Here is a 23711-nt window from a genome sequence, read left to right on the forward strand (position 1 = left end):
TAATTTCCTTTTAAGTTTCTGTAATAAGCAAGGAAAATAAAGAAAACAACAAAGAAAAATAATACGAGTAAACTTCAATTCTTTCAGGAGAAGGAAATCAATTAAAAGTTGTACTTGGGCTTCCTATGTCCCTTTTTGGACTTAAGAATTACAGATATACAAAGATACAGCTAAAAGTTTTCTACCTGCATCAAGTGGGTTATGAATTATAGTATATTGCAATTATTCTATTTTCATGTTCTTCAGGAACTTCAAAGCTCTTAAAACCAAAATTTTTTAATGGTAGTCTTTAAATTGTACTAAGTTTAATCAGAGAATATTATGTGCAGTATTATAACAAACACCTTAATATCTCTTCTTATTCACTAATTTCCTAACAAATGTTGTAAGATCCTTCTTGAAAATTATTACATTATTACTTTTAAAATGCTGTCTTACAAAGCGGACCGGGAGAAAACTATTAATTTATTATTAGACTATAGCCTAAAAGTTATTAAATAACTATAAATAAATGATTATACATAGATATATAATTAAATTAAGTATTTATCCTGGAACAGTAATGTTATTCTATTTCTATTTTTTGGTTTCCCTTTATGGATAATTGGAGGCCAAAAGTTTACAAGATCAAGATGAGGGATAATAAAACAATTTACTAAAATGGGATAACTAAAATGGGATAACTTCATATATGGTATATTTCTGACAATTCTACATTACTTATGCATGATCTCCTTGAATAAAGATAAAGAAATATACCCTTTGAAGACATTTCCCAAAGGGAGAAATACACAGTTTTACAATAATAGTTACAGACATTAATACTCCACTCTTAATACTGAATAAAACAACCAGACAGAAGATAAACAAGGAAACGGGGATTAAACAACACAATAAACTAACTAGACTTAATAGATATATGCAGAACACTCCACCCAGCAACAAGTATAGACCTTTTTCTCAAGTGTAATTGAAGCATTTTCCAGGATAGGCCATAAGTTAGAGCATACATTAAGTCTCAGTTGATTTGGAAAGATAGGTGTCATACAAAATATCTTCTCTCACCACAATGGGATGAAGTTAGAGATGAATAACAGAGGGAAAACTAAAAAAGTCACAAATTTGTGAAATTAGCACAAATTCCCAATGGATCAAAAAAGAATCACAAGGGAAATTAAAAAATACTTAGAGATGACATGAAAACACAAATACGAAAACTTATGGGACATAGCAAAAGCAACACTAGGGGGAAATTTAAAGCTATAAATATATTTAAAAAACAAGATAAATCTTACATCAACAACCTAACTTTAAAACTTAAGGAACTAGAAAAGAACAAATTAAACCCAAAGTTAGTAGAAGGAGATAATAAAGATTAGAACAGAGATCAATGAAATAGAGAAAAGGAAAACAACAGAGAAAATTAATAAAACCAAAAGTTGGTTCTTCGAAAAGATCAATAAACTTGAAAAACCTTTAGAGCTAAATGAACTAAAAAGAGAGAGAGAGAGAAAGAAGACTGAAATTACTAAAGACTCCACCAAAAAAATGTTAGAACCAAAGAAATGGATTCAGTAAAGTTGCTGGATATAAAATCAATATACAAAAATGAGTTGTGTTTCTATAAACTAACAATGAACTAGCAAAAAGAAAAATTAAGAAAACAATTCCACTTACAAGTGCATCAAAAAGAGTAAATACTTAGGAATTGATTTAACCATCTGATCGAGCATTTCCATTTCTGGGTTTATACCCAAAAGAATTGAAAATCTCAAGAGATATTCATATACCCAGGTTCATAGCAGCATTATTCACAATAGTTAAAACATGGAAGTAATCCCAGTGTCCATGGATGGATAAGACAATGCAGTATATAAGTGCAGTGGAAAATTATTCAGCCTTTAAAAGGAAGGAAATTCTAACATATGCTACAACATGGATTAACCATGAGGACATTATGCTAAGTGAAATAAGCTAGTCTCTAAAAGACAAATACTATATGATTCTACTTATACAAGTACTCAAAAATCATGAAGAAAGAAAACAGAGTAATGGTTGACAGTGGCTGGAAGGGCAGGGAATAGGGAGTTATTGTTTAATGGATATAGAGTTTCAGTTTTACAAGAGTTACGGAGATGGATGGTGGTGATGGTTGCACATTATGAATGTATTTAATAACACTGAAATATACACTTAAAAATAGTTAAGATGGTGAATTTTATGTCTGCATCAAGTGGGTTATGAATTTTATGTCTTGTGCATTTTGCCACAATTTGAAAAAAATTGAGAAAAAAAAAAATTACCCCTGGCCAGCCCTGTTCTAGGTACCATTTTACAGTGACTAAAACAAATGTTGATTCTTTTCTGTGTATTCATAATCTCAAAGACCATACAGGTAAGGTAGCCACCAGAAAGCTATGAGATACTAATAATAAAGAATACTCATCATAAAAATAAGGCAAATTTTCAATTTAAAAAATCCTACTCATTAGGAGAGTTTCATAATTAAGTCAAAAATAATCTGAAATATATTAAAAAATTCAAAGTATAAAAATTAAAAAATTTATTTTTAGTGCTATGATATTCATGTTAAACACATTTCATCTATTTTATAAGTATCTGTATGTTTTTACCCATGATGTGATCACAGAGAGGAAAAATAATTCAAAAGTTTATCTTTTCGTAGAAAATCCAAACTATGTTTTGCACTAGTTATTTGACTCATACAGTATATTGGAACTGCTACAATACCATCCTAATATTTGAAAAAAAAATAGTTATATCATAACAACAACAACAAAGCTGCACTATGACCAAAACATGAGTTCACATTCTGCAATTAATCCATGCTTGGCTTTGCAGGAGAGTAGACAAATCACTTAGCTAATTTAGAAAATAACAAGGTTAAAGACCTCTATAAACCCTTGATAAATTAAAATTTTAAACTATTATTTTCTTCTACTAATATTTTAAGTATATATTAATGCATAATCTATGCAATATGCTACGTCATATCCTGCATAAGAAAAAAATATATATCTAATCCATGGCATGTATGTGACTATGGATCCAAAACTAGTGATGAGTTAAATTCAAAATTTCAACTCAATTTCCTAAAGCATCTAAATACAACTCTATGTAGAAGTTCATCTCATATATTATTAAGACTCGGCAGGGGTGCCTGGGTGACTCAGCCATTAAACATCTGCCTTCAGCTCAGGTCAGGATCCCAGGGTCCTGGGACTGAGCCCCGCATCGGGCTCCCTGCTCCGTGGGAAGCCTGCTTCTCCCTCTCACACTCCCCTTGCCTGTGTTCCCTCTCTCGCTGTCTCTTTCTATCAGATACATAAATAAAATCTTTAAAAAAGAAAAAGAAAAAAAGGACTAAGCAAATGCTTTTGGCTGATACTATGATGACATGACATTTATCATATGAAAATGTGGACCTATGTCTTAGAGGAGAAATTAGGCTTTTTAAGTAGGTAAGATTCATAGCAATACTTAATTTGCTCTTAGCTGGAGGAATTTCATTTGACTTCTTTATTAAGCTTTTTTGATGACCCACTGAACTTGTTCCCTGATTCCCATGAGGGCCAAGGGCAGAAAATTCTGGAATTCCACAGATAACGGACTTCCTCTCTGTACAAGTGGAAATGCTAGTGGCTAAGGAGCTTCTCATTTGCTCTCACCTCTACACCTATTAAGCTTGCTATCAAAGTATTATCCTTGAAACGTGGTGGATTTATCATCATGAGTAATGGTTTAGATTTACACAGTCTCTTTGTTCCTAAGCAGAAAGATGTGAAAAATATGTATTTCACAAATAAAATAGTTGGAGGGGTGCCTGGGTGGCTCAGTCAGTTAAGCATCCGACTCTTGATTTTAGCTCAGGTCATGATCTCAGGGTCTTGAGATCGAGTCCCGCACGGGGCTCCATGCTCTTAGCTCAGAGTCTGCTTGTCCCTTTCCCTCTGCTCCCCCCCCGACTTGCTCTCTCTTTCTCTCTCTCAAATAAATTAATTTAATTTAATTTAATTTAATTTAAACAAATTTAATTTAAACTAAACATGGGAATCAAAACCTGCCAAGTATTAAAATCTTTGTTCTTGTGCCATTTATTAACATTTTCCCCACGTAAATCTAAGGAAAACACAAGATTTCCAAGTTGAGGATTTGCATCCAAACACTGCTTTTCTTCTACAATATGAGTGAGAATGATTTCACTGGCTGTCAATATCTCTAGGGAATAAGGAAAGCAAAATGGTTGTCAGAAAAGTCTAAAAGGGTGAATAAATATTCCAGAGGTGTCCAGAGATGGGATGCTAACATAATTATATAACCTTAAGCCACTGGCCACATTCAGGACTGTGTGAAAATAAAAATTTTAAAAAGAAGAAAAAAAGAAAAAACACAGGGAGACAAGCTATGTTACTATAATTTCGAATCGTTAATAGCTAAAGAAGTTATTTCTCTTTGGCCCAAAAAAATATTTTCAATGAATCTTACCCATAATCTATACTGAAGGAAACTACCTATTCATAACACTAAGGAGGATTTTACATAAAAATGTACATGTACTTGCTCATCATCTTAAAACTTCCAAATACATGTACTTGTCTTATCCCTTAACGTTATTTAATAATTTATAAAATATAAGCATTACATTTTGTCCCACTATCATAAAATTCTCATAATACTCTTGGATTCATGATAAATTCACATTTTAAAGTATCATTAAAATAGCTTATGAGCTCCCAATATTCACAGCAGCATTGTCCACAATAGGTAAATTGTGGAAGGAGCCGAGATGCCCTTTAACAGACGAATGGATTAGGAAGATGTGGTCCATATATACAATGGAATATTACTCAGCCATCAGAAAGAACGATTACCCAACATTTGCAGCAACATGGACGGGACTAGAGGAGATTATGCTAAGTGAAATAAGTCAAGCAGAGAAAGACGATTATCATATGGTTTCACTCATTTATGGAACATAAGAAATAGCAGGGAGATCAGTAGGAGAAGGAAGGGAAGAATGAAGGGGGGGTAAACAGAAGGGGGAATGAACCATGAGAGACTATGGACTCTGGGAAACAAACTGAGGGCTTCAGAGGGGAGGGAGGTGGGGGATTGGGATAGGCCGATGATGGGTATTAAGGAGGGCACATATTGCATGGTGCACTGGGTGTTATATGCAAACAATGAATCATGGAACACTACATCAAAAACTAAGGATGTGCTACTGTATGGTGACTAACATAACATAATAAAAAATTTTTTTAAAATAGCTTATGTGCTAAATTCAAGCATCATATACTAAGCATCATATATTCAGCATTTAATCCTCCCATTATTATGCCTGTTTGATCGAGGAGGGAGCTGAAGCTTAAAGAGTTTAAATAATTTGCCTAGGGGACACAATTGGTTAGTAGCAGAGCTGGGCTTGAACTTTTTATTCTTTCATTATTTTACCTCTATTGTGAGTATGGTATTAAGAGTTCTCATTTCAGGGGCGCCTGGGTGGCACAGCGGTTAAGCGTCTGCCTTCAGCTCAGGGCGTGATCCCGGCGTTGTGGGATCGAGCCCCACATCAGGCTCCTCCGCTATGAGCCTGCTTCTTCCTCTCCCACTCCCCCTGCTTGTGTTCCCTCTCTCGCTGGCTGTCTCTATCTCTGTCGAATAAATAAATAAAATCTTAAAAAAAAAAAAAAAAAAGAGTTCTCATTTCAAGATGGCGCATGCTGATTATGGGCAAGTTTATGCAGCTCTGGCAGTCCAAGCAGCATCGGCTGTTATAAGTGTAGTAGACACCTGTCCTAGATAAGACAGCAAACACTTTGTTATCCTACCTTTGACCCTCATATTCCAACTCATTTCCTGAGTATCCTATGGCAAGCACCCCCTCACCCCTTATGCACCTGCCAGTGATGCATGAATGCCTCAATATAGACCAGACTCAGAAGAGACAACTTTTCTGAGTCCCATTTATATCTACTGTCTAGAATTAGCCACTCAGGATGTTCAAAAGGGAACTGTAATTAATGTCTTATTAATAGTGGGCCACTAAATTCTGCTCTGTATTGAAGAAATATCATCTGTTATTGAGATGAGCACTGGTTACAAGTCAGGAAATTTCAACTCTAATTCTAAATCTGACCTTGAGAAAGTAGGTTTTTTTCATTAGTTTCTTTGTGTAAAAAGAGAGAATATGTTATATATTTTACAAGCTTTGTACAGATAAAAGAGATGGTATATGCAAAAAGACTTTTTTTTTCTTTTAAAAAAGTATTTTCTTTTAAAATACTTTTAAAAGAAAAATAAAGATACTCTAAAAAATTCTCATAACTAATATGGCAAGGAAAAAAGAAGCCTTCCTATTAATGGAGAAAATTTGCCTCAGCTTCCTCTCTAATCCTTCATACTTAGTGGAAAATTCCATGTTATTTACAATGTCTGCTCACCACCAAATTTTTCTATTTTTTCCTTCTTTTCCTTCTCTTCCAGACACATTTTGATTTTTCTTTATAACTTAACCATCTCTATTCTTTGTTTTCTCTCTCGCTAACATTTGCATTGTCTTATACTGCTGTTTAACTTTTTTTTAAGTTTTTATTTAAATTCCAGTTAGTTAACATACAGTGTAATATTAGTTTCAGGTGCACAATATAGTGATTTAACACTTCCATACATCACCTGGTGCTCAACATAAGTGCATTCCTTAATCCCCATCACCTATTTAACCCATTCCCCCCACCCTATTTTAACTTAATTCAAATAAATAGTTATGCAATGCCTATTATAGGCAAGACATACAAGGTGAGTAAGAACCAGTCTTCCAATAATAACTATTATACCATTTTAGTGAGCCAGTTGACTAATTCACTGCTATTGTTTCCGCATGGGTATTTGGTTATTCTTAGCTATACCTGATGTCATCCATTAGACTCTAAAATCATTAGAGTGCTGGTGTACTGTAAGATTTGACTTCCCATTCCCGGTGAAAGAAACTGAATTCTCATGATAATCTTCGTTATTAGTTTATTTTCTCTGCAGCGTCACATATATTTAATTTCAGGATATAAGTACATGGGCCCAAAGTTATTTCAAAAGCTGTTCTACATATAAAATTAAGTAAGAATAAAGCATAATTTCTGCCATTAAAACATTAAATGGGAAGATTTTAAGACGTGTTTATTTTTAAATTACCCAAATTGAAAAGGACATTAATTTCAGGAGAAAGAAGTTTCTCGGCATTTCTATTTCTGAAATTCATGGAAGCATTGGGAACTTTCATTCAAGAAAACAAACAGGAAATACATTTTCAAAGGGAATTTGATATGGGTAAAGGTAACGAACATGGGAGGCATGGGAAATACTATAGCACTGGGCAGGGTGCAAACTGGGAAAGAAAAAAAGAAATGATAAAGGAAATCACATTAGAAACAAGGAAAAACTTCCAGAAAATAAAATCACACACTTTCCTCTATCCATACTAAAGGGAGAAACTCCCCCCTCCTCTCCAAGGCCTCCACCTCTCAATTTCCCTGCACTTTCTCTGTACTTTCGGACATGTTTATTTCTCTCTCATACATCTTCAACCTCCCCATTCTTTTCATCCCAATCTATATACATGCTCAATTTTATTCTATTTTAAAAAGAAAAATGTGGGGTGCCTGGGTGGCTCAGTTGGTTAAGCGTCTGCCCTCGGCTTAGCTCATGATCCCAGAGTCCTGGGATCAAGTCCCGCATTGGGCTCCCTGCTCAGCGGGAGTCTGCTTCTCCCTCTCCTCTGCTCCCAGCTCCTGTGCTCTCTTTCTCTGTCAAATAAATATATGAACAAGAAAGAAAGAAAAGAAAGAAAAGAAAGAAAGAAAGATAGAAAGATGTTAGGTCCTGTTCTCTTGTTAATCCTGAAACTACTCCATGTAGCACCACACACTTCAGCTACTCCTAGTAACTCTTGAGGTGGAAAAATGAATTAGAGCAGCCTTCTAAATCTCACTTTCACCCCTCCACCAAAACTCATCCTCAGGACCAGCAAAGTTCACCTTCCCTCTCAATTCAGGAAAATCTCTGGGTCCTTTTACTTACAGTTGCTGCAGAATTTAATTTCTACATTAAATATCCTACCTGGTTCCCATACATTATTCTCTCCTGATTACTCTTCTTCCTCTCCAATTATTTTCCTTTGAGGCTGCTCTTCATCCACCCAGGCTGAAATGTTGCCTTTCCTCGGGATTCCAACCCCAGGCCCTGCTCTTACTTGTTACATTGGGCAGTTGAGTCTATAAACACTCTTTTCCAATGGTATGGTCTGTGTTAATAACTTCCGAACCATTGTGGACCTGTCTTAGAGGTACAGACCCAGATCTCCGACCTTGTATTAGGGCATCTCTATCTGAATGTCACTGAGGCATCTCAAAATTTAACCTGTCCAAGATAAATTATGGTCTTTTCCCCAAAGCTTGTTGCTCTTTCAGTCAATGACATCACTGTTCATCCCAAATCTAAAACCTAGAAAACTCCTCCTTCACATCCCAAATATTCTACTTACTGTTTATGATCACCATTCAACAGGACAATTACACTTGCCTTGTAACTAGACGCTATCACTGTTCTCAACCCTCTTCAGTCCATCTCTATGTTGATGCCAAGTGAATGCCTAAAAGCACAAATCTAATCATGTCAAGTACAGTGTTTAAAATCTTCGTGCTTTAATCCAAAACCCTTGATGTACTTCAGGACTTCATAATTCGGCCCCTGCCTTTGTCTTTATCCTTATATTCTATCACTTCATAGTACTGCACCTACAGTTCACCTGATCCAAGCTACCAGTCATTTCTTAGATTCATGATCATTCCTTCTGAGACTTCATACTAACTATTCCTTGACCAAAATATCCTTCATTCACTCAACTTCCAGCTCAGCTCAGACTCATTTTTTCTATAAAGCCTTTCCTAAATCCCACAAGCTGATATAAGCATTCCTCCTGAATTGCTATTAAAACTAGTATATACCTCAGTTATAATACTATTACTATTAATTGTTTCTCTTTCCATATTTATTTCCTTGAGGGTGGCATAGTTTTGCATTTTGTAAATATTTGATGAAGAAGCTTAAACATTCTAATATTCTATAAAAAACAGAAGTGAGAAGAAGTCGCAAAATTGCAACTGGTCCATCCAAAAGGGACCTTGTGTTTGACCAAATGAGCAAGCAGTAAGCTCTAGAAAAATACATATTATCCTATTCATCTGGACCTTAACAACATTAACAGTTTCCCAGGTTAAAAAAAAAAAAAAGTAACCATTATTATAATCCTGAATCCCTAACCTAGACCGCATATGATAAAGCAAAGCTCTAAAGAGTTAAGGATTAAAAATGTCAGGCATCTCAAGATGTCCGTTCTTCCCAACTTGATTTATAGATTCCATGCAATCCCAATCAAAATCCCAATAAGTTTTTTTGTGGATATCAACAACTGATTCTAAAGTTTATATGGAGAAGGAAAAGACCCAGAATAGTCAACACAATATTAAAGAAGAAGAACAAAGTTGGAGGGCTGATAACCATCCAATGTTAAGACTTATTTTTTTTTTAAGATTTTATTTATTTATTTGACAGAGAGAGTGAGAGCACAAGCAGGGGAAGCAGCAGGCAGAGGGAGAGGGAGAGAGAGATGCAGGCTCCCTGCTAGGCGGAGAGCCCAATGTGGGGCTTGATACCAGGGCCCTGGGATCATAACCTGAGCTGAAGGCAGGCGCTTAACCGACTGAGCCACTCAGGTGCCCCCAACTTTAAGACTTATTATAAAGCTATAGTAATTAAGACAGTGTGGTTTTGGTGAAAAAATAAACCATGCAACAGTGGAACAAAATAGAGAGCCAGAAAAGACCCACATATATAGTCAATCAATCTTTGACAAAGGAGCAAAGGCAATGCAATAGAGCAAAGACAGTCTCTTCCATAAATGGTACCAGAACAACCAGACATCTACATGCAAAAACATGAATCCAGACAAAGACCTTACATTGACCACAAAACTTAAAACACATGGATGTTCATATCAGCTTTTTTCATAACTGCCAAAACTTGGAAGCAACAAAAATGTCCTTCAGTAGGTGAATGTATAAATAAACCATGGTATATCCAGACAGTGGAATAGAATTCAGCACTAAAAAGAAATGAGCTGCCAAGCCATGAAAAGACATGGAGAAACTTTAAATGCATATTGCTAAGTGAAAGAAGTCAATATGAAAAGGCTACATACTGTATGATTACAAGTAAATGATTCTGGAAAAGGCAAAACTATGGAGACAGTAAAAGGATCAGTGGTTGCCAGTAGTGGGACGTAAGAGTGGGATAGATAAAAAGGCAGAGCACAGAGGATTTTTAGGGCAGTGAAAATACTCTGTATGATGCTATATTGATGGACCATGTCATCATACATTTGTTCAAACCCAAAGAATGTACAACACCAAGAACAAACTGTAATGTAAACTATGGACTTTGGGTAATTACGAATGTGTCAGTGTATGTTCATCAACTATAACAAATGTCGCACTCTGATGGGGGATGCTAATGTGGAGGAGGTATGCCTATTTGGGGGCAGAAGGTATATTTCTGTACCTTCCCCTTAACTGTGTTGTGAATCTACCAAAAACTGCTCTAAGAAAAAAAGTTCTAACAAAAAAGAAAGAAAGAAAGAAAGAAAGAAAGAAAGAAAGAAAGAAAGAAAGAAAGAAAGAAAGAAAACCAAAGGGACCTCTGAAACAGTTAACAACAACAACAAAAGGTCAAGCATCTGCTGGATTTAAGGTCCACAGTCATGGCTGGCTATACACAATGATCAGGAAAGCTTAGGATCTGGGTAGTTTTCTGAAGGAGAGGATCCATAGACTTTCATCAGTTCTCAGAGGAGCCCATAATCTCAAAATCATTAAGAACCACTTATTTACATAGATGGAGTAGGCACCTTAAAGGGTTTACTAGTAGTTTCAGGGGAGAAAATTTTAAAAACTGAGAATACTGTACCCATATATTTTATAGGTGCTACATTTAAACTGAATAGACTATAAAATATGTAGATGCCCATTATTTACCATCTCTTTGATATCTCCAACTAGGTACAAATTAAAATTAGTTAAAATACCAAAGCCACAGAGGAAGAGCTCCCCTGAATCTTAGAGCCATAGAAAAAGGAAGAACAATGGCAGACTTAAGAGCTATACCTTCTGATAGTTAAAACTGAAAAAGCTAAAGTATTCAGTGAGGTACTATCAACTATCGACAGTATGAAAATAGGTTAAATTCATAAGAAATGGAGCAAAAGGGAAATCGGTGCAAGAAATAAAATTAATTCTTTAATGGAAAATTTTCAAAATCTTCACTTTGTTAGCCCACTAATCCAATAGGGACAGACTCCTGAAATGGTTTCTTAGACTACTTTGCAGACCTAATTGGAAACATACAAAATATAAGGTGTTAACAGGCAAGGAGATTCAATTACATCCGGCAAACAGCTAAATTTTTACAATATAGATCTAGATATCATAAATACATACTATGTAAAATGAAAAACTGACTTTTATAATATGTATTATAACAGCTCAGTCTTAAACCCCAGGAAAACAGCACAATGATAGTGCTCAACTGCAATAAACCGTTGTTCCAAATACAGGAACAGCTCTGAGCCAAAGGACTGCACCTGTTCCTGCCACACATATGTGAGACAAACAAGGGAAACCCACAACCACAACGGATCAAGTGCGGTTCCATTCACCACAAAACCTCTAGTAAGGCATCTTTCCAGGAGGAAGGTTACAAAGATGAGGGCATTAAATAACATGCCCAGGAAACCATGTGTGTGGCTCAAGAAGAGAGCTTTTATTTTTCTCTGTTAATTAAGATGTTGAGTGATGAATATATAAGGCACTGAACAGAAAATGCTTCTAAGTTGAAGAAATGCAAACAAACACCCTAGCTTGTCCATGCAGACAGCTGAACTGCCACTGCTGTTGCAGAAAAGTCACGTATCTGGACATACTGGTACTACAATGACATTTATAAGCTCTGGTATCAACTGGGCCTTCAATATAGTCTGACGGTCTTATCTGTGTTCCTACACAGTTCGTTTCCTCAATCTATATTGAACTATTTCAGTTTTTCTTCTGGACAATTTCTCACTGTCCTAAAAATTCACGACTACCTCTACCTCCAGTATCCTCAGGTTTAGATGAGATCATGAGGGTCTAAAAGCCAGGAAGAAAGACCTCACCAGAAACAAACCACGCTAGCAGCTTGATCTTGGATGTCCAGCCTCCAGAAATGTGAGAAAAGAAATTTATGTTGTTTAAGCCACATGCTCTATGGTATCTTATTATGGCAGCCTAAGCTGACTAATACAGAATCATACTTACAGTAGGAGATTTCATATACCAAACCCAATTCCAGCTTGACTCAATAGTAGTCTCTTTAAGTTAAAGAACACTAAGGCTGGTTTTGAGTTTGACTTTTTTTTTAAGTGCTACCTTCATAAAATAATTATAGAAAACAAAAACAAACAAACAAATAAATAAGAAGCATGATTATCATAAATAGGTGTAGTGCAGGCCTACTGGAATACATCATCAATCTAATAAAAATGGAATAAAAGATACTTACCACCACCAAGAATGTAAGAATCCTGGTGGTTCCCCCAATGTGATGTTTTTTTCCCATCTTATCTAAAATGAATAAAAGAGATATTAAATATTTTCCTAATAATACCTTTTTCCACATATATTACAATATTTTCCCATTTAAAATACTAAGGTAATATATAAGATTTTAATCATTTTCATATTATTCTTTATTCAAGTTTTAGAAGTACTCATTTTACGAAGTGATTTGTTGATTGGATAGTTAATGAGAAAAGATGCCACCATTACTTTCCTGAATTTGCTTCCCACTGTACCAGGATTTTCAGGAGAGACTTCTGGAACTTAAAGTATTTCAGGATCTTAAGGCACATCAAAATCACCATTATTAACATCACTATGAAAATCAATTATCACTACTAACCCAGAAATTTACAAATGACTGCTCTTAATATGTGCAGACTCCATATTAGGCCTTAAGGATTGAGTTTTTAAATAAATTCCTGATTTGAGGGGATGAGAGTTAAGGCATATGTCTTCCATAAAATAAGAGTTTAAAAAGACGGGCACCTAGGTGGTACAGTCAGTTGTGTGTCCGATTCTTGGTTTCCACTCAGGTCAGGTCGTGATCTCAGGGTCATGAGATTGAACTCTACAGCGGCTCGGAACTCAGCACAGAGTCTGCTGAGAACTCTCTCTTCCTTTTCCTCTGCCCCTCCCCACCCCTCCTCCCGTGTGCGCGAGCTCTCTCTCTCTCTAAAATAAGTAAATAAATCTTCAATTTTTTTTAAAAGTTCAAAAAGAAAGGGGCGCCTGGGTGGCGCAGTCGTTAAGTGTCTGCCTTCGGCTCAGGGCGTGATCCCGGCGTTCTGGGATCGAGCCCCACATCAGGCTCCTCCGCTATGAGCCTGCTTCTTCCTCTCCCACTCCCCCTGCTTGTGTTCTCTCTTGCTGGCTGTCTGTCTCTGTCAAATACATAAATAAAATCTTTTAAAAAATAAAAATAAAAAGTTCAAAAAGATGGAAATATTCACTTTCCAAATGTTTATATTTATATATATATTCATATATATTTACATATATTATATTTCAAATGAGTTGGAGCTCACTATAAAAAATTTAAAACAAGATCAGTATCTCTGACAAATTAAAATTTCTGACTAACTACTTTTTACAAATTATATTTAGAAATTGGAAAGCTGGGTAGGTATTTATACAGTGCCTTTTCTAAGCACTGATAGCAGTAAAAAAAAAGATAAAAATCTTTGCATTCAGGAAGATTATACTTTAGTACAGAAGACAGACCATAAACAAAAAAAGCAAGAAAGAGAGAGCGAGAGATTATACTTAGATTAGAAGTAGAAAGTGACAAATGCTAAGGAGGAAAACAAAGCCGGGAAGGAGGATAAAGAAAATGGAAAATAATAAGAAGTGAGCTATAATTTTAACTAAGGTGATCCAGAAAGCCCTCAAAAACAATCTTTATGCAGGGGCGCCTTGATGGCTCAGTCAGAAGAGCATGCAGCTCTTGATCTCAGGATCCTGAGTTCAAGCCCCATGGTGGGCATAGAGATTACTTACATACATACATACAAACATACATACATACATACATACATAAACAAATAAATAAGAACTTAAAAAACCCACAACAATCTTTATGTATAAACATGATTTAGTTTTTTAGTTTAAATAATGAGGGGTGCCTGTGTGGCTCAATCAGTTAAATGTCCAACTCCTGATTTCGGCTCAGGTCATGATCTCAGGATCATGAGATCAAGCCCTCTGTAGGGCCCTCTGCACCAGGCATGGAGCCTGCTTAAGATTCTCTCTTTCCCTCTCCTCTGCCCCTCCCCCATCTGCACACGCACACTCTCTCTCTGTCTCTCTAAAAATAATTAATTAATTAAAAATTATTTAACAATATCCCAATCAGCAAAGTATGCCCGTAGGCCCTTAACATAAGTAGGAAGTAAACAACTACATAATTATAGATTTCAAAAAAAAAAAAAATCAAGGGATCCTTTTTATCACCTACTATGGAAGAACTTAGAAATTCTTGTCCCAAAAGGATTAAAATAAATAAATAAAAGTTTTAAGACAGGAATTCAGAAAGTGGCCAGAAATGTAAAAAAAAAAAAAAAAGAAAAAAAGTAACTCTCTAAGGTAAAGATGAAAAACCATAATTAAAATCACTAAAATCATTTTCTTAGAGGCCTTAAATACACAAAATGTTAACCAAAGGGAGCTTTGAAATAATTTGTTCTCAAAAAACAAATAGCAATTTTCTAAAGATGAGGAAATTATATATGTGATAGCCATTTTTTAAAAGAACTAAAGGAGAAATCCTAGGATTAATGAACTCGAACTCATAAAGACTAAATATGAACAACAAACGAGAACATGTTACATAAACAAAAGCCAGATCCTAACTTGAACTCTCCTAGGAGTAACACAAATAATTTTTATATCTATGCCACCTTTTATCTGAATTTCCATTAATCATTATTGTTATCTTCTTGGTTCATAAAAAAAATAAGGAATGGTAGTACTTCGTGAGTCTGAGCATAAAGGAAACTCTGATGTCCTGCTAAATTTATAATTTAGTCAAAAACCTGTGTCTTATCTTTCTCTCAATCTTTTCTCTTACCATTTTTTCAGTAGTTGATGTCTTCTTGAAAGGGTGTAATAATGAACCTTACAGATATGTCCCAGACACGTAAGTATCCTTAATCCCTGGAATCAGCCTAATTATATACAGCAAGTTTTTCACAGTAGCATCCCTACATTTCATCTCAGTTCATCCTAACTCGACAGATTTATGACTATGAAATAAAGCAGACAGCACTATGCTCAATCAAAAGGAGAATGTGCAATGACTTAGGTTACAGTTAAAGTGGCATGACTAGGTCTCAATGCTGGCCGGTGCTGGAGGAGGGATTAGACTCAGTCTAACATGAGCCCTACTGTGCTATAGCTGGTGCTCAGCAGTTTCCCTCTGCACTTCCACGACTTCCACAAGCAACCACCAGCAATTTCAGGAGATAAAGTAATCGAGAAAAATACCTACATGGTTTACATTTGATACGGACTTTTGTGAAAGAAGTCTAAAAGTAATGCGTTTTTATTTTATTTTATTTTTTTAGCATTTGTATTTTCAACATTATATCTTAGTGTTTCTCAGAGCAGCTCAAAATGCGTCCCATACCTCATCTTTTTCATCCTTATAATAGTCTTTACTGCATAAAGTTCACGTTTCTCACTTTAAATTGCAAGTAAGTGGCAGAAGTAGCTAAAACTTTGGTCCATCATATTGGAAATAACACAAAAGCCATCCTTTTATAGTTACTGAATAAATAACAATTAATGCTTTAGGCATTTCCAAAGAAGAAATGGTTCTACATAAGAATATGTTTCCATAATGACTGGTATTTTTTGTCTCCAAAGTAATTACTACTATAGGTATTACTTGTTTATAGGAAGCATGAGATGATGCCAAGGAAAACAGAACCCTGATCTATAGAAAACTAAGGCACATTCACTGCCACATTGTTAGAAATAATGAAAATTAGAAACAACCTGAAAACATTCACCAATTGTGCATGTAGAATAGATTTTTATACTTACATACTATAGAAGAGAGTGCAATCATTAAAAAGAATACAACATATCTACATGGAAAGAAAGCCATGTTAATTGGCTTTTCAAGTTGGAGAGTTGGAAGATTAGAGAACAGTATGTATAGTATAAACCTTTCATTTTAAATGATTTTTTTACTGGGGGCAGGGGCAGAAGGAGAGAGAGAGTCTTAAGCAGGCTGCACACCCAGCGCAGAGTGTGACACAGGGCTCGATCGCACAAACCTCAGATCATGACCTGAGCTGAAATCGAGTTGAACACTTAACCAACTGAGCCAGCCAGGCCCCATAAACCTTCTCTATTTAAAAGAAATTGTGTATATTTGTATGTGTGCATTTGGGTGTATACATATTAAAGAAATCATACCAAACTTAAACTATTATATTAGGAAAAGGGTAAAGGAAGACTTCCATTTTAAAATCATATTCATCTATGTAGTTTAATTTTTTTTTGGCAAACACGTATTAATGATGGACATGGCTGAGGAATGGCCTGAAAATACCTCTAAATGTCAATAGCCGTTTTAGAAACAATACTGCTATTTAAGAAAAGGCATTTTCTGTTGTATTGAGTTTCATAGGCTTCAGGCTTTTTTGGGTATTTGAATGACATCTATGCAAACAATTTCTCTCTCTCTTTATTCTATTTTTCCTTCTTCCGTTACCCCAGCTCCAAAATGTATTCTTCATCCTAAGGCTTTTTAAAGTTGTTGAATCATTCACCTCCCTAATTTCCATCATTTACCCAGCTAAAAGCTGTATTCTCCCATAACTTACAGATAAATCTCAGTGCCCATTCCCACTGCCTGATTCTACATTTGAGGGCCTTGTCTGTGATTAATGCTGTGTCTCTACTATATGACCTGGCATTTTTAGCATTTCAATATAGGTGGAGAGCCAAACACTGAATGAACAGAAAGTATACTGGCAGGGGTAAGACATGCCATCTGGTTTATAAACGATAATTATTAATTACAAATGCCCGAACTATCTGACAGAGCAATTCTTCTTCTAGGAATTTATCTTATAAATATGGTCATGTGTGCAAAGTTATATATATGTAACAATTTTCAGTAAAGCATCATTTGTAATTGCAAAAGACTGGAAACAACCTAAATGTCCATTAGTAGGGGGCTGGTGAAAATATATCATGGTACATTTCACAGAATGAAATACCCTACTGCCATATAAGAATTACGAAGTTTCATGAACCAATATAAAACAATTGAAGTCAAACAAATGAAACAAAAATTAAAGCATGTAACAGTGTGTAATAAACTAGTATTTATTATAATTTATATATAATTATATTCTTATATAATTTATATGCATATTATATTTATATATAATTTCTTTGTATAAACAAAAAAAATGACACACACACATACATATACAAGCACATACTTTCTTAACTTTTCATCATTATTTGCTTCAGGCAAGGTATACTGGAAATTTACCAATTATCTCTCAGTCCCACACTCACCCTTCTCTGTCCATTCTACACTAAGTGCTGGGATTCTGAAAATTACATTTCCTGGTTTCCTGTTCAGCTCTGCCAATCAGAAAGACACTAGCTGGAGACCAAATGGCAGGAGGAAGAAGTTTCCTGCCCGTGGCTCCGAAGGTGAAATAGTTGCTGGTTGCAGCAGCAGTAGCTACAGCAACTACACCAGCTACAGCACAGGACAATTCTGGATGTGCAGCTCCTTTCCAGAGGTCCTAGCCTTGTCAGTGTGGGACCTCTTTGAATGATCCAGACCCACTCCCACAGCATCTCCAATAGCACAGCAGTAGGCCTGAAGTTCATGGACTCCGAACTTTTCAGAGTATTCCTAAATGCTTTCATACTTCTTGAGAACCAATATTCAAAAAATGTTAATACCATAAACGGATAAAGTTAGTTCCTGTGTTAAGAAAAGAACCTGTATACGTTTGTTCCTAAACAAAATTCCGGAGTCTTCTAATTTAGATATAACCTACTGTTCCCACTAATTTTCTAAAATCTTCCAAGTATAGATACATCTGTACACTAAACTAAACATTAAAAAAGTCAGAACAATTACATTTTAATTTTAAAAATTAACCAAATAGATGTATAATGGGAAGAAAAATCTGATCAGACTTTAAAAGCAGATAATCCGAAACTGTGCTATTCAACATGGTATCCCCCAGCCATATGTGGTCCTTTAAATTTAAAATTAAGTTAACTGAACGTTACTCATTCACTCTAGCCACTTTTCAAGCGCTTAATAGTCACATGAGACTAGTGGAGAACTTACTAGAAGCACAGATTAGAAATCATCTCCTAATCACAGGGAGTTTTACTGAATAGTGCTGTTGTATTTTAGAAGATAGAAGTCCTCTTCTAGGCTACATCCAGGTGAGAGACTGGGCTGCTGAGACACACATGCTACTGGTACAGATGTCTTTTATTAGGGAAACTCCCTGATGGATCTCTTCTATTTTTGTTTTTATTTTTTGGGCTGCTGGAAAAGTAAAAGCTCCCAGGAATGGTTGAAAATAGAGAATGAATATTTAATATGCCACATAATAAAATAACAAGAATTCAGGAGGCTGCTGATAATCTCCCAGAAAGAAGACATCTGAGATGTCTAGGAGAGGATTCAGGAAAGGAGACAGTGGGAGAGGTTATGAGGAGTCAACAAGACAGAAGGCAAGTGGGAGCCCTCAGGTAAACAGCTAGTAATAAATTCCCATGGCAAGGAGATCAAAAAACTTAAAGTTGTTTTTAATATTCAAGTTGATATTGTTGCCTGTACTGTACAAGGCTGAGTAGTGTTCAGTTTTCCCTAATCTTCAGTAAGAATCTTTTATACACAAGAGCAGTGACTCAGTGGAGCTTGGAGGTTATAAGAGAAACATAAAACTTCAGACGAAGAAAAGGTAGCAGCCATAAGAAGGAGGAGCAGTGAGGTTGTAATACTTGGTGGGAGCAAGAAATTACAGCAGGAGAACCTCCAGCCCCCTCTCCCCGTAGTAAGCTCCAGAGAATTTAGAGAGGACTTGTGGGAACCTATAATATTAGGGATTAGAGTTGGAGCTATTGTGATAGGAAAGGTAACCCCAGGAGGTAGGAGAATTGTAGGCCATCCAAGCGACAGATACTTGGAGCATACATGTACACGTACGACATATATTTATATTTGTACTCCAGTATAGAAACTACACAAGGTAAAAAAGAATTGGTCAAGAAGTTTAAAAATAACACCTTTAGGGGCGCCTGGGTGGCACAGCGGTTAAGCGTCTGCCTTCGGCTCAGGGCGTGATCCCGGCGTTGTGGGATCGAGCCCCACATAGGCTCCTCTGCTATGAGCCTGCTTCTTCCTCTCCCACTCCCCCTGCTTGTGTTCCCTCTCTCGCTGGCTGTCTCTATCTCTGTCGAATAAATAAATAAAATCTTTTAAAAAAAATAAAAATAAAAATAAAATAAAATAAAATAAAAATAACACCTTTAAGTATGTACTACATGCTAGGCCCATCTAAGCATTTTATAGGTACTAACCCATTAAACCTCAGCACAACGTTTAAGTATTATTACAATTACCTTCTTTTTATAATTAAGAAAACTGAGTAAGTTAGATGTAGAACATAATTCAAACCTAGCAGTCTGGCCCCAAAGCAATTACTCTTACCTACCATACTATGTTGCCTCCAAACTAAAGTTCAAGAAACTGGTTAGGAAATTGTTATTTTCTCTTTTCAGTGAAAGATAAACAGAACACAATTTTGGAGTCTCTGATGTTCAATAATTTAGCATTTCTAATAAAATCTGAAGAAGCAATCTGTTAGATGTTTTTAAGCCTCTATTTCTGGCTAACTTACTGGCTAATTTATGGCAAATAAGGGCTATTAATATAAACAATGTAAAATTCTTAAGAAGGAAAAAAAAAACCTCAATATTTGCAACAATCTAGTTCCATTTTATTTGTTAAGGTCACCAAGCCTCATTCAGAGGCATGACAAATACCATGCAAAATTTCAGGAATGAGTTGGAGTTATCTTTGCATAATGAAATAAGATAACCAGAAAAAGGAGAGTTTCTAATGAATTCAAGTAACAAAAATTGATATAGAATTGTAAAGATTTCTGTTTCTAATTATTGAATACTGAAAGATAATAATAGATAAATAAAAGATAATAAAAGATAAAGCTGAGGAAGAGCTCTGCATTGAGACTATGTCTAAAGAATGTTCAATTTGGGGGGTTGGGGTAACTGGGTGAAGGACATTAAGGAGGGCATGTGATGTAATGGCACTGGGTATTCCATAAGATGATGAATCACTGGCCTCTACCTCTGAAACAAATAACACACTATATGTTAATTAACTGAATTTAAATTTTAAAAAAAGAATGTTTAATTTTGACTTACTGGGGGTAAGAAAATTTAAAGTCGTGGAAACTATATTTGGGATTCTGGTACTGGTTTAGAATCTATCATGAATCAGATACAACAATGAGCTACTTAACATAACTGGGTAGAGCTGTGATTTCTATCATTAGTTCAATGATACCTCTTTTAACTAAGAAACAAAAAAACAAAAACAAACAAAACCCAGTTGGGATAATAGTTCTGGACTCTGTTCTGGCTGATAACAAAATCTATCAAGAACAGTTCAGTTGCTGATAGCCCAGGTCAAGGGCATTATCAGAAAGGCCAAACCCACGGGGCACCTGGGTGGCTCAGTCGGTTAAGTGTCTGACTCTTGATCTCAGCTCAGGTTTTAATCTCAGAGTTGTGAATTTAAGCCCCACATTGGGCTCCACACTGAGTGTGGAGCCTACTTTAAAAAAAGAAAAAAAAAAAAAAAAGGCCAAACTCAGTGAGAGACTGGGCTGCTGAGATATACATCTTATTCAGACGACATCTAAAGTTCCAACTGACCTTTTCACAACTTCACCATAAAGGAAACCCACACTAAGAAAGGTGGCCCAACACAGCAAATCCTGATTCAAAAGGGCTCATTAATATCATAGTCATCCAAATCCTCATTCATCCTGAGAATGAAAAAATGGGAAGAAGTATTCTACTTAGCCCTAAACCAGGGTAAGGACATTGAACATCTGAGTGATTAGTGACACTTTAATCATTTCCTTTTTATCACAATATCCAACCCAAATAAACAGGTCTTCCTAGTTTTTAAGCTCCTTGTGTAACTGTCCTGAATTAGGTAAAAAATCTGGGGATAGACTCACAAGAACTTAGATAAGATGGTCCTTTACTTCTCAAACTACTTAAGAAGTCAGTCTACAACAAGCAGTCTTAAATTATCCATATGATCCAAGTGAAAATAAGAGAGAAAGCAATGCTAAATAGGGTACAAAGCTCTAAGAGATTACATTCTCCTTCCTTTACTAACCATAGTTGGAGAGCAGGGGGAGGTGGTATTGCCATTCACACAGACACCAGAGTACAAACCAAACAATGTTTCTCTTTTACTTAAAGAGCATCAAAAGCTGTCTTTTGCAAGATAAAGTCCAAGCTTCCTGGCACAGTATGCAAAAGTCTTCAGTAAGAGTGCACTATCAGCTCAGATTGGTGGAGCCCTGAGAAAGCTTTCCTAAGAGAAGCGAATTCCAAGCTACTCAGGTGGGGAGGGATTTTAGGCAGAGAAAACCCAGGTGACAGAAGCCTATGGTATGTAGAGGCAAATACAAGCAGCCAGTTATCATGGAAACTTAGCGTGAGGAAGATTATAGAAATGTACTGAAACGTAACCAACTGAAATTATTTAGAACTCTAGGCTGTGTATAGCAATGACCTGTACTTCAAGGCTTCCATTTTAAAATGGATATAATTTTGTATTTTCTCTTCTATTATTTTTATTTTTAAATAACTGTACAAATAGGATATACATTGCACATGTGTGTGTGTGTGTGTGTGTGTGTGTGTGTGTGTGTATGCAAGTAAGGATAAAATTCCCCTTTAATTCCTTTAAAATCCCTACTCTCAGAAACTAGTCTGGCATGTATATTCTTTTTTTTTAAGATTTTTTTATTTATTTGACAGAGACAGCCAGCTAGAGAGGGAACACAAGCACGGGGAGTGGGAGAGGAAGACGCAGGCTCCTAGCGGAGGAGCCTGATGTGGGGCTCGATCCGAGAACGCTGGGATCACGCCCTGAGCTAAAGGCAGACGCTTAACGACTGCGCCACCCAGGCGCCCCGTGGCATGTATATTCTTTCAGACTTTTTACTATACTTCACACTGATAAATATGTACCCACAAAAATATATAGTATCGCATCATGTTCCTTTATATTCAAAGGTTTCCATGTGAATGCCATACTTCAGCTTGCTTCTATTACTTGAAAATGTTTTGGAAGTTTACCCACGCTAAGTCCAAATAGATCTAACATTCTTTTACATTTTGGGAAACTTACACCTCAATTAATCTAGCCATTCCCTATATACAGAAAACGCTATATTGGTTATTTAGGTAATGAGAATGTATTTTCACAGTGCCACTTGGGAGTCTGGCAAGCTAGAAAGTAAAGAATAGTTCTGGGAATCACATATACTCATCTCCAAAGTCGGAAATACTGTATCTTCTTGGTAACAATAGTTTGTTTTCAGCTTAATTGATTCCTCTTATGAAATTGAACCAGACGGATAATTCAGAGAAATCCTCAGTTTTGTATTCCAAATGAAGCCGGAGAAAATAAAATCACGGTAAATACTTGTCAGAAAAGTGTGAATCTCTTCTGAAATTATAATTTCATTTTTACCAAATAGACCTAGAAATTTTATATATCCATTGTCCATTCAATTCAGGGTTTATCAGAACAGTACCTGGTTATCTCAATCTAGTTATGCTTAATCCACATGATCCATTTAAGTCAAAACAGCTGAATTTCCTTAAATGCTTTAGCAACATTTTTCTTTTTCATGAAGTTTAAGAACCACTGAATCTGACATCTTATAATGTTGGTAAAAAATTATAGTCATAGGAACCCTCGAGGACTCAGCAAGTTTAGTCAATTCAAAATGCTCCTTGATCTAAGCAAAGAGATCAGTAAATCCTTTAATCAAGTTTCATCAAGTTTTCAACTGCATTAAAATAAAAATGTTAACTCCATAGCTGGCTTTAGTTTCTTTTAAATACTCTCTAAGTCGGCAGTGATTAAGGATACAAATATTAAGAGCATCCCTTTTGCAATCTCAATCACTGCCTCTGTAACAACAAACAGTGAGTGTGGGGTAGCAAGGTGAAATACAAAGTCTTCTAATTAATGATTTAATGAGATATAAATACACTAAATTTCTGTTTTGATTTGAATAAACTTTAAAATCCAATTTTTATTACACTGTATATACTCATTCTATGGTAAAACAATTGACTTCTTTTACGTTCTAAGCATACCTCCCAAATTCCTTTTTTGCAAATAGGCCCTAACAATTCACATATACTAAT

General features: G+C 35.7%; 1 protein-coding gene across 14 annotated transcripts in view; it reads right to left on the bottom strand.

Annotated features, from left to right (window-relative positions):
• SSBP2 (single stranded DNA binding protein 2) overlaps positions 1-23711 on the bottom strand; it is a 279795-nt gene that overhangs the window by 180597 nt on the left and 75487 nt on the right. For 10 of the 14 annotated variants that reach the window (XM_026498689.4, XM_057307371.1, XM_057307379.1 and 7 more), the window contains exon 3: positions 12667-12728. In XM_026498689.4, coding sequence (XP_026354474.1) covers positions 12667-12728 — 62 coding nt within the window. Of the gene's footprint in view, positions 1-12666; positions 12729-19508; positions 19671-23711 lie in introns of those variants that run through there. The other 4 variants (XM_057307380.1, XM_057307376.1, XM_057307375.1 and 1 more) reach the window with 1 other exon arrangement.

Source organism: Ursus arctos, unplaced genomic scaffold (assembly GCF_023065955.2).
Source record: "Ursus arctos isolate Adak ecotype North America unplaced genomic scaffold, UrsArc2.0 scaffold_5, whole genome shotgun sequence".
Classification (NCBI taxonomy): domain Eukaryota; kingdom Metazoa; phylum Chordata; class Mammalia; order Carnivora; family Ursidae; genus Ursus; species Ursus arctos.